Source organism: Balaenoptera borealis, assembly GCF_965194805.1.
Source record: "Balaenoptera borealis genome assembly, chromosome: 1".
Classification (NCBI taxonomy): domain Eukaryota; kingdom Metazoa; phylum Chordata; class Mammalia; order Artiodactyla; family Balaenopteridae; genus Balaenoptera; species Balaenoptera borealis.
In genome coordinates, this window is record NC_138860.1 from 9,306,674 (window position 1) to 9,319,284 (window position 12,611).

At 43.0% G+C, this 12,611-nt stretch overlaps 1 protein-coding gene across 1 annotated transcript in view; it reads right to left on the minus strand.

Moving 5' to 3' along the window:
* Nucleotides 1-2,267, minus strand: part of CDC73 (cell division cycle 73) — a 91,010-nt gene extending 88,743 nt beyond the window's left edge. The window contains exon 1 of the mRNA XM_082394757.1: nt 1,902-2,267. Within this exon, the coding sequence (XP_082250883.1) occupies nt 1,902-2,032 (131 nt within the window). The 5' untranslated portion in view covers nt 2,033-2,267. The remainder of the gene's footprint in view (nt 1-1,901) is intronic.
* Nucleotides 2,268-12,611: the final 10,344 nt, after the last annotated feature.

Here is a 12,611-nt window from a genome sequence, read left to right on the forward strand (position 1 = left end):
AACAAATGTTAGCGTCCAATCCCACCTTCCCTCTTACATTCTCTCCATCTAGAAATATCAACGTGTTATTTAAATTCATCTGAATACCGCCCAATACAAACAGCCCCAAACCTACTTTTCTAGCCTCTGCTTCCACTTTTCCTCTAAATCAATATATTTCAAACCACACACCACTTATCAATCATTGTACTGTGAAGTATAATATATGAGTCACAACCTGGCATTTCTTTGTGATATATACATATATATATATAGAGAGAGAGAATGCACTGCATTCAATAAGGGTAAATTGTTTAATGTTATGTATATGTGTGTATTTACATGTGCACAGACAACAACAGTAAATGAAAATGTTTGTATTGGTGTGACACACTGCTGTGAAAGTTTAAAATCTACTATTCTAAGCACTCCTTTCTCACTACTTGCTTCACTGAATGGCTGTCAAAACATTTCCTTTCCAGCTCTCATGCCTTTAACCACACAGTTCCTTCATCCTGGAACACCAAACCCACCATTTCACCCTCAGAATTCCTATCCATTCCTTAAGGCTTATTCATTTGTTCATTCACTTATTCAAGAAAAACCTGTATGTAGCATGTCTACATGCCAAACACACGTCCATGAAACCTTTCCTAACACCCCCAGGTAGAAGTGACTGCTCTTTTAAGAGCTGGAATGAGATTCTTATCAAGTTATGTCTTATCTCCTCTACTCTAATCGAGGTAACCGCCTTTGAGGCACCGACCCGGCTCCTCACAATTTTTCCTAGTTCTCAGATTGAACAGTCTCGAGTACTCAACCATTTTTTAAAGAAAAACCAATCAGTTAAAAACCCAATCAGCCCCTAGCTCCTATGGGCGGGGCAGAGGGCTCCTAACCTCTTCCATAGTTTGGCACTGCCCACATCAAGTTCTTTTCCCCAAAGAAACTCTTAAAAGTTGTTTTTAAAACCCAATCAAATGCAATTCTGTCTGGGCAAACTCCTTCTGGAAGAGAAAACACACAGAAAACTCAGAATGATTTCTCCATCAACATTTCATAAAGCTAATTAAATCGTAAGCCCTCGAGGCCAAAAGATAAAAAATAAAAACCAACCAACTAAACTTCACCTAGCTTTTCATCAACTCCTCCTAAAGCCCACTGCTCCCACTCGATCAAACAAAGTGAGTATGGAAGTTCTGGCCCAGGGTTCTAGTTGTCCAGATGAAACACCACTGAGAGAGACATCACTCAAAAGGCCCCCAACGATGATCAGACATCTCTCTCTCTCTCTCTCTCTTTTTTTTTTTTCGTAATACATATGTATATATCCATTCTTTTTCAGACTCTTTTCCCATTTACTTTTCCCATTACTCCATTTCAGCAGGAACTTTCTCCCTGAGGAAACTCCTGCCTTCACCTCCAACAGATTCTGACTACTCTTCCAAAGTCACCGAATCTCTTTCCCGTCCTAACTTCAGAATTGGTTCCTTTCCCTCTGCTTGAGGGAATCGGGAAAGGAGAAGGAACAGATCAGGAGCTGCAAGGGGCCAGCAGAGATAGTTACAAAGCAGCCGCGTAGAGAAAGGAAAAACTAAAGAACAAAAAAGAGACTTCTGGGCACCCGGCGGTGCGCTCCTTTCTGCACCTATGCACGCAGCCAGCACTCGGCACACACGGGCAGAAACAAACCCCCACGGCACCCTCCCCCGACGCTCAGAGAATGGACCGCTGCAGACACCACTCCTCCCGCTCCCTCCTCACCTACAAGTGCAACTTCTGCTCCTGGGAAAACTTTTTCCCCGGAGCACCGGTTTTCCTCCATCCCCATAGGGAACGGGGGGGAGGGGTTCGGGAAGAGGGGGCCCGGGGTCGCCCAACTCTGCCCCGCCGCCCCCCGGCCCCGGCCGCGCCGGACTCACCCCCAAACCACGTAGTTGGTCTTCACATTCTTGGGCCAGGAGAACTCGCCGAAGATCACTTCGTCCCCTTTCACCACAATCTCCTTCTTCTGAATGTTGTACTGTCGCAGGACGCTGAGCACGTCCGCCATCTTCGCCCCCCTCGCTGCCGCCCGCCCCGGGCTCCGCCGCCGCCGCGCCCGCCGCCCTCTTCGCCTGTCGCCTCAACCCCCGCCTCGGCCGCCGCCGCCGCCGCGAGCCAACTGCAGCCGCACTGGCAGCGGTCCGCGCCTACGACAGCAGCTGAGGAGAGAGCCACCCAGGCCGCCGAGGACCCCGCGCTAGCAGGCAAGGCCCCGCCGCGGGCTGCCCGCGGAGAACGCCTGATCTCGCGCCGCCAGGGCCCCCAGCGCCGCCGCCCGCCGCCAGGGGGCGCCGCGCCCGCCCGGGAAACGCCCCTCCCAGACTCCCACTCGGCGCGGAGCCAAATCCCGTACCGAAACTCGGAGCGCGGGGACGCCGTGCCCACGTACGGCGCACGTACAGGGAGCATTGCCCGGCGCACGTACAGGGAGCATTGCCCGGCGCACGCGCGCGGGGCACGTAACTCTTCCTCGCCCCCCCGCCCCGCGCGGCGCGTACGCGGCAGGCGACAGGTGCGCGCGCACCTGCGCGGAGGGTCCGGAACCTCCATGCCTAGAGTGCGCACTGGGTGCTCCACGACCCACCTGGAGTGTGGCCAGTGGTTCTCGGGTCTCTTCTTTAGCCAGGATGGAGTTTGGCGAGAGATTTGCAGAACCGGGATTACCTTCCCAACTAGATCGGACCCGCCTAGCAAATGGCCTGTAGGTCTTAGTGATTAAGCCCTCTTTGAAGGGACGGGTTTGGGGGAAGGGGTTGCTTTGGGGGTTGTTTTTTATTACGTGTTTTTGGTGGACTCGCATAGTGGAGAAGACCGCGTCCAGTGGAGATCAATCCCGGGCACTGGTGTTTGTTAGCTGCCTTTTGACCTTGGTCAAGTTACGCACCTTCTCACAGCATCAATTGGTTAATGGAGAAAATGCAATTAGTATAAGAAGGTGAAAGCACCTAGCAAATCATCTAAATATCATAAATGTTGGATCTTCCCCCTCAATTCCTTAGGTGGTGACTTTTTCCATCCTGTCCTCTTCTCCCCGCCAACCCCAAAGGGCTACATTTAAATGGCTCTGTTCCAAGATGCTGATAGGAAAGTTAGAGAACACGAACTCAATTTATTGATAGAAATTCAATGTACTGTGGCCTGTTTACCTTAATTGAAACATATCCCATAGGCCATTTTTAAAAATTTCTCTTACTATAAGCAGAAAGGAAAAGAAGGCAACTTTGTGATTGACATAACCAAATTCTGTTACCTGCTTTGAAAAGACTCAATTCTCGTTATCTGCCCTGCAGAGACATACATAGAAGAATGTGGTTCATTTTTCTATACACTCTAGCCATTTTGCAACTGAATTTGAGAAATTTTGGCTATTCTGCAAATGTTCCCGTTACTATGGTATTTTCCTAAACTTCACCCCAAACACTCAGGTTAAAAAGAACGTTTTTTATTTATCCCCAGCACTATCTACTCTATTTATACTTGTATCAGAGCACCCAGTACTACTTGACTGCCTCCCCTACAAAACTAAATGACAATAGACCTGTGTCATCCTATCAGAGTGTCTTGCACATTATTTGCCACGTTGTTGGCCCCTTAAAAAAATGTTAAATCAATAAATGTATAGATGAGTTCAAGGAAGTCAAAGTTTTATGATAGATTAGGAGAGTCAACTTCAGTCCCCTCAGAAGATACTTAATTTTATTTCGTAAACAAACAACGATTATCTTAGTCCATTCAGGCTGCTATAAGAGAATACTATAGACTAGATGGCTTATAAGCAAATTTATTTCTGAAGGCTAGGAAGTCCAAGAGCAAGGCACCTGCAGACTCAGTGTCTGGTGAGAGCCTGCTTCCTGGTTCATAGACCTTGGTCTTCACATTGCATCCTCACCTGGTAGAAAGAGGAAGGGAGCTCTCTGGAGTCTTTTTTATATATATATAAGTTCCTAGTCACCCCTCCAAAGGCCTCACTCTTGGTACCATCACCCTGGAGTTAGAATTCCAACATATGAATTGGTGGACGGGCGCGGGGACACAAACATTCAGTTTTATAGCAGTGACCAAACAGTCTCTCTTTGGGGATAAATCATGTTTTTTTGAGGGTAATGATTCTATTTTTTTCTTTTCCATTATAGTTTATTACAAGATGTTGAATATAGTTTCCTGTGCTATGCAGTAGGACCTTGTTGTTTATTTTATATATAGTAGTTTGTATCTGCTAATCCCAAACTCCTAATTTATCCCTCCCCCCCTCCCCCTTTGGGAACCATAAGTTTGTTTTCTATGTCTGTGAGTCTGTTTCTGTATTGTAAATAAGTTCATTTGTATCATATTTTAGATTCCACATGTAAGTGGTGTCATATACTATCTGTCTTTCTCTGACTTCCTTCATTTGCTACAAATGGCATTATTTCATTATTTTTTTATGGCTGAGTAGTATTCCATTGTATATATCCATATATATACCACACCTTCTTTAGCCATTCATTTAGGTTGCTTCCATGTCTTGGCTATTGTAAATTGTGCTGCTATGAATATTGAGTTGCATGTATCTTTTCAAATTAGTGTTTTCTCCCGATATATGCCCAGGAGTGGGATTACAGGATCATATGGTAGCTCTATTTTTAGTTTTTAAAGGAACCTCCAAACGGTTCTCCATAGTGGCTGCTCCAATTTATATTCCCACCAGCAGTGTAGGAGGGTTCCCTTTCCTCCACACCTTGAGAGCAATGATTCTTTTTTTTTTTTAAGTTTAATTTTTATTTATTTATTTATTTATGGCTGTGTTGGGTCTTCGTTTACTGTGCGAGGGCTTTCTCTAGTTGCGGCAAGCGGGGGGCCCCTCTTCATCGCGGTGCGCGGGCCTCTCACTATCACGGCCTCTCTTGTCGCGGAGCACAGGCTCCAGACGCGCAGGCTCAGTAGTTGTGGCTCACGGACCTAGTTGCTCCGTGGCATGTGGGATCTTCCCAGACCAGGGCTCGAACCCGTGTGCCCTGCATTGGCAGGCAGACTCTCAACCACTGCGCCACCAGGGAAGCCCGAGAGCAATGATTCTTAAACTCGATGTAGTGAGATATGTCATTAGTTATCTGTTACTTGTAACAGTTAAAGGACTGAAAGTTGTAGATCATTTTGTTTTTAAATCTCTTACAATTACCCCACTAATGTTAATTCAATAATGTTGTGTCAAAATACAATAAAGGCAAGTAGTAGCGCTGAAAAATTAGAATATTAATTAGAAAAAAATGGAAAATTAGTCTTGTTTCTTGCTCAGATAAAAGCTGCCCACTTCTGTAGTCATCAGCTTCTAAAGAATTCTTAACAATCCTCAGTTTGAAGTCTCCTGATAGAATAAATGCCCAGCAATCAGGAGAAAGTGGAACATGCTTTTAGCTGCAAACCATGGATCCAAGATCGTCACCTTGGAGTTTTACCACTATGTCCATTGTTAACAGCGCCTGATAAGGATCTGTCCATCAATGCCCAAGGGCAGTTTTATTCTGATGCCTTTTCCAGATGACCAATCTCCAGGTTTTAGATCAAGAAGGGTCTGTTTTAGGTAGGTATTTTGGAAATGCAGCTTGAAACTGCTAGTGATAATTCTGGAGGCATCATAAATTTCTTGTAGTACTTATTAACGTTGCTCTGTAATGGATAGAATCTAGGATTGGAAGTAAACTTTTCAAATGCAAGGGATGGCGGGAGATGGAGAATGGGGTTGGGGCATAGTTGTTAAATCTTGAGGAGATGCTCTGGGTTCCAGAGGGAGTGATCTTATCGCCATCAAGGCCAATGGCAATACGAAAGGCAATGAAAGTTCAGCTTTCTGAGAGCTTTGCTGATTTTAGTTTTAGGATTCGATTAATTTTCTTTAGTTTTCCTAAAGTTTGTAGAAGATAGGAAATGGAATTATAGCTCCCCAGCAAGGAAAAACCTCTGCCCATCCTGAAAATAAACAAACAACAATCTGAACATATTCTTAACTTACTGCTAGAAGAATTTGTGTAAAATCTGTTTGGCAGTGTTTAAAGGGGCCTCGAGGCTTTGGCTTCTGTCCATTTCCTACCTTTACGGTCATGCCCAGATTATGTCCTTGGCTGAAAGGATGCACATTGGAAACATCCTCAGTGATACCCTTACGATTACCCCAAGAATGTTGGTTCCATATTGTTGTCAATTTATCTCTGCTACTGTGTTTAATATCATGAAGCATTCTGGTTAAAGTTCACTTTTATCATTGCTTTGTCCTTAGATGATAGCAAAGCATCTAAAGATTTTTAATTTGTTGTCCATTTTATAAAGGTTACTGTAGAGGTCGGGGATTCTCTTTGTTTTCAAAGCATTCCAAGGTCATGGACTTATCCAATACAATTATTACATACATATGTAATGTTTACACATATACACACATATATATGTGTGCATGTCTATGTATATATACATATGTTTATCTATACATATGCATATATACATACCCTTACCTTTTGTCAGTAGGTTAGGTAAGAGAAATTTGGCATTCAAACTGATTTGATTCTGGAAGCACCTTATATTTTAAGGATAAATTTGAGCAATCTTTAATTTTTCTTTTTATGCATGAATCATCAACAAACAAAATTAAATCAGAAACATCCAAGAGTTCTTAGAGGTGTGTGTGTATTATGGATAGTTTTCCAACAGAGGTAATTTCTATTGGGATTCCTTTTGGTAAAGAAAGGAGGGTGCCTGGGCTTGGTATTGCAGTAATGGATAGTGGTGTGTAAGGAAAACAGTATTTTATAGGAGGTTAGGCAGCTAGCTGAGAAGTGTGGAGTATTTTTTGTCAATAAAAGAGTCTGCGTGGCTTGGGGAATAATTAGGTTTAGTGGATACCCTGGAACAATCAACTGAAGTTTTCACATGTTTTGCTATTATTTGTTACAGCTCTTATACAAGATGGATGCCCTTTGCTGCTGGATCTAATGAAAGACTGAAATAAGTAATAAACCTCTGAAGAGTCAGGATGCCTGACTAGTAGTAGTTCAGACTTTTCATGAACAAAAACACAAACAAGAAAATTTCCGCATGAGGGTTTCTTCCTTTGTTGTTCTAAAGCAACTCTGTAATGAGTAATCTTGTTCTTGTCAAAAGTAGCCTAAGTGGCTGGTGTAATTCCAAATTGTCCCTGGCACAATTGTGCCATTTGGAAAGTTAAGCATATAAGTGGACATTACGGTGTGAAAACATGAGGGAAGCAGGTTTGGGGCAAGGAAGTGGCAGTTTTCAATTTCGAGGAACATATGAGAACTGTAGTGTTCCCCAAAGATGTGCTTGTGCAACCCCACATCTCTGGAAGTTGGTCAAAGGCTCAGCATCACCAAACACAGGTTGGACAAACCTCTTTCTTCCAAGCAGATGGAATTAAAGGAATCAGGGACATAAAGACAAGACTAAGGAGGAAGTCATTGTATAATTTTTAAATGGAGACTCAAGGCAAAGTTGGTTCAGAGGCACTGGTCTGAGTAGACCTTCTGTGCTCATCAGCCCCAGGACCAGCTCAGGATAGACTTATGAAGCCTCTGCCTGTCCTATTCCCATAGATTTTCCTCTAATAGACAACTAAACAAGCAGACAGACCTCAGGGGGAAAGAAAATGTTAGGAGGCTAGAAAAAGATTTCACTAAGGAGCGGTTCAAATCTGATCAGATAACAGAAGGATCCCTTGAGACTTTATTCCGAGGAAAAGAAAAGAAAACCCAATGTGAAGGATTTCAACAAAATGTTGAAGCTCAATTAAACATCATTTTACCTCCCCACTCCAGGCATGATGGCCTTAACCAGGAGAAGATGCAAGAGATTTCAGCTGTCCAGACCAGGAAGTTGCAGGTCCCATCTGCAGCTGTGAGGATCTGAACTCAATCTTGGTGGAAACTTCACTTCTGTCAATGACCTTCAAACAGCAACCACCAGGAGCACACTGTGGGGAGAGGCAGTCCACCAAGGGCCCTGGGTGTCCCTGCCTGTTCTTACTGAGGGTGCCAGACTGCAAGACTTGTCCATCTCCTGATTCTAAACAGTTGCTGTATGAAGTTGTAGAGGCAACTAAATGTCAAGGTAACCTCAGACTCCTGCTCAACCCCCAGGCAAGGGGGACTGGTTTAATGGCATCTTGCTGTGACCTTTGCTATTGCTCAAAAAATGCTGGACCCTTAGCCCCAGGTTCTTTTACCGTAAAGGAACCCACTGAATATACTGGTGTCATCTGGCCCTCCACATCTCCCTGTTAAAATTGGGGCTTAGGAAACCAGTGCAAATACGCTGACACTCTAGCCACTGTTTTCAGTAATAAAGCTCTTCATCTCTGATCCAGGAATCTCATGTCTTTTGTCATCATCTATGAAACTGATACAAATTAACTTGTCAGCTTGCAAGTGCAATAAAATCTGAGCCCCTTCCCAGTCCTTAACCAGGAGTTGGCAAAATTTTCTGTGAAGGGTCAAATAATAAATATTTTAGCGCTTGTAGGACATATATGGTCTCTGTTACATATTCTTCTTCGTTTGTTTGTTTGATTTGAAACAATCCTTCAATTTACAAAAATCACTTGTAGCTTTCAGGCCACAGATGGGATTTGGTCTGAGTTTGCTGGCTGTTGTTCTTGATACATTTATTGGTCAAACAAAGTTGGGCTTATTGACTGTTTGCTATAAGGAAGACCATACATTATGTGTATCTGTGCAGTATCTCTGTAAGAGGGTGTTAGGATTGTTATAGGCTTTGGGACTGGTGTTAGGTAATTTGGGGAAACACTTAAGGATGTGGAGCTTTGCTCTTCTTCGGATCCTGTCAGGAAGCAAAGGTAAACTTATGACTGTGTATCTTAATTTTCTCCAAAACAGGGATTGACAAACTTTTTCTGTAAATGACTAGATGGAAAATATTTTAGGCTTTGCAGGTGAACTATGGTCTCTTTCACATATTGTTCTTTGTTTGTATTTTCTTTTATTTTTTTACTTTTTAAAAATGTTAAAAACCATTCTTTGCTCAAAGGCTGTATGAGAACAGTCAAGGTCCAGATGCAACCTCATCTCGAAGGTGAGAGGAATAAAATGAGGCTGAAACTGTAACTAGCAAACTGTAATGACCCCAGTAGTGGTCATTTTAAGATGTATGTTCAGATATGATTCCTGAGTGGTCTTGTTTTGTCTTGATCCATCATGGTCACAGAGTGATCTTATCTGAAGTCGGTGCCCTGTGAAATTATTTATATTTAACAGGAGAATATCATGACCTCGCTGTTGGTATGGATGCAGATCCTGGATGTCAAAGACAGCTTTTCTCTTTGTCTGTGAGTGAACAGAGGGCTAGACTGACTTCTTTGACTACCATTGCCTTGACAGTGCCCACCTCAGGTGCCCTCTTAGATTTACACAAATCTAGCAAACAGGTGAACAGGTCTTTGTTCTGTGCTTGGCCCTCAAATCATAGTGGAAAGTTGGTGATATTGGAATTGGAGAGACTTGGGATCAAACTGCAATCCTGTCACGAATAAGTGTAGCCTTGGTCATGTTACTTGCCCTTCCTTTTTTCATTACTAGTTAGAGATAAAAATATTCCATTGTGGGCTCTGGTTTCAGACTACTTGGATTAAAAGCCCAATCTGTCAACTGTATAACTCTAGACAAGTTACTTAAACTTTTGGTGCTTTGGGTTCTTTATATGTAAAATGAAAGGTAAGAACATACCTGCTTCATAAGGTGGCTAAGAACAGTAAATGAAAAAACATGTAAAGTACAGATGATCCTTGAACAACACAGGTTTGAACTGCATGCGTCCACTTATGTATGGATTTTTTTTTCAATAGTAAATACTACGGGGCTTCCCTGGTGGCGCAGTGGTTAAGAATCCTCCTGCCAATCCAAGGGACACGGGTTCAAACCCTGGTCCCGGAAGATTCCACATGCCGCGGAGCAACTAAGCCCCCGCGCCACAACTACTGAAGCCCGTGTGCCTAGAGCCCGTGCTCCGCAACAAGAGAAGCCACCGCAATGAAGAGCCCGCGCACCACAAGAGTAGCCCCTGCTCACCGCAACTAGAGAAAGCCCGCAGGCAGCAACGAAGACCCAACGCAGACAAAATAAATAAATAATAAATAAATAAATTTATTTTTTTAAAAAATAGTAAATACTACAGTACTACAGATCTGAGGTTGGTTGGGTTCCCGGATGCAAAACCTTGGATGCGGAGGAACCAAGTTTACAGAGAGCCAACTATGAATTACATGCGGGGATTTCTGGTTGTGAAGCGTCCCTAACCTCAGCATTGTTCAAGGGTCAACTGGAGTTCCCAAGTAAGCTGTTGTTTGCCAAATGAGTTTCTATATGTAAATCACTCAAATGCAGTATCTGATACATCAGTAAATGTGAGTTATTTTCCGCTCTTCAAAGTGCTGTTTGCTAACCTCCTTAGCACCCTGGAGAGTGTCAGGCATATTGATCTCTGTTGCTCAGTGGAGGGTTGGAGGGAAGACAACGGTAGCCTTCTACAGGCTCCAGGTCCCTTCCTTCTAGCTCAGACCTGCAGCACTGCTGGGAAATTCTCTGTTCGCCTTCACCTTCCCCTTTACCTTCTTTCTTCTCCTTCCTTTCACCTCAGTTGTCCGGATCACCTGGTCCTGCTCCATCCACAACTTCATAGTCAATCTCTTTGTCAGTCACCTCTAATCTGATTTCTGCTACTACCACGACCATTCATGAGAATTTGTCCCTTGAAAGGTAACAATATCTTTCCTTTTGCAAATCAAAGAATCTGTGTAAGTTCTCACTCCTTCACTAATGTCCTTTTTTGCTACTATTGACTCTGCCCTCTCTTCAGAAAACTTTTTCCCTCCATAATTCTGCCTACATTGTCTTGTGTGGATTCCCAGAAAGGATAAAAGATACAATTCAAGGAAAAAGAAAAGGGTTACAAAAGCCTCTCTATGTTCTTTGCCTCTTGTTTGCAGAAAAGCTGAAGTCTCCCAGGCTTCCCAAGGTCACAAAGGAGAAGGCTTGAGCAGTTAATGTCCTAATGATTAGGACAACAGAGTCATAGATTCGGTGTCTGATGCACATTCTGAGTTGTTTTACAAGTACTATAACTCCCACCAGAGGACATGACATAAGCTGCTCCAACTTGAGCAGTACTGAATCTATGGCTAGCACAATTCCAAGAACTGGCCTCAGGAGCATGGGATTAAAATTATTGCTCATAATAATCTGTATCTTTGTGGGCATCAAAATAATTGTAGCTTTCTCTGCCCATATATGTAAGCTGGCAACTTAAATTGTCAGCAAAGAGATGCTACAGACCAATGTTGACATCTTCCACTTGAGAAAATGGTGCCCTATGTCAGCATGAAGAAGTTACAGAAGATGGACCTTTGCCCCTAATCCCATAGAAATGATGTTTGACAGTGGGGAATTGAAAGCGGCTCTTCTGCCCCTTTCCTGTTTGCCCATTTCTGTTCCTCTCTAACCTTCAAAGAACCTAATTATAAGAATGAGATCACCAGGCAGTTTAACCTAACTCCTGACTTATGCTCTCCTGAAGCACACCATGCCTTGCCTAACCTGTCAATTCTTTTCCTGGATAAAAAGAAGTAAGAATGAAGAATTAAATAATTAAAGAATGATTAGCTCTCTCCCCACAAAGGCCTCCTAAGGAATCCTGCAGGCAGATCATGTGGGCAAGATAACGTCTGAAAAGAGAGTCAGCCAGTCTGCATGCAGAGGAGAATGATGCAGTACCCAACCTCCTGCCTTGATGATTCACTGAGATTCTTTCCCCCATTTTTCCCTTTAAAAACTGTCATGACTGAGCAGAATCTTCGGAGTTGGTCTCTGGACACGAGTCCACCTTCTCCCCAGATTTCTGGCTTTTCTAATTAAAGCACCTTTCCTTTCTACTGACACTTGCCTCTCGGATTATTGACTTTTGAGCAGCGAGCAGCTGAACCTGAGTTCAGTAACAATACAAGTTCAGCCTCCTCTTAAGGAAAGAAATAGGACAGGGCAAAGCAATAGTGACCTCTATGGAGATAGAGAGAAAAGACAAAATTTCAGAATGCAAAGGTTAGGAAACATCTATCACAAAATGCTGTTTGTTCAACACCAGATGGCAATCAGAGGTATTAATTTGTCCAGTGCAAGGCTTATAGACTACCCAAGATCTTTTTTTTTTTCAGTTGAGGTATGGCTGATTTACAATATTATGAAAGTTTCAGGTGTACAATGTAGTGATTCACAATTTTTAATGTTATACTCCATTTATAGTTACTATAAAATATTAGTTATATTCCCTGTGTTGTACAACATATGCTTATAGCTTATCTATTTATACATAGTAGTTTGTACCTCTTATCCTCAACCCCTATCTTGCCCCTCCCCGCTTCCCTCTCCCCACTGGTAACCACAACTTTGGTCCTCTATATCTGTGAGGCCACCCAAGATTTTAAAAAACAATTTGCTCACACTTCAAAAGAAAATATTTTTGTTCTTGTCATTCCCAGTCTATTGACCCAGAGACTTAAGAACACACATATTAGGGATTTAGAAATGATATAGAAGTTA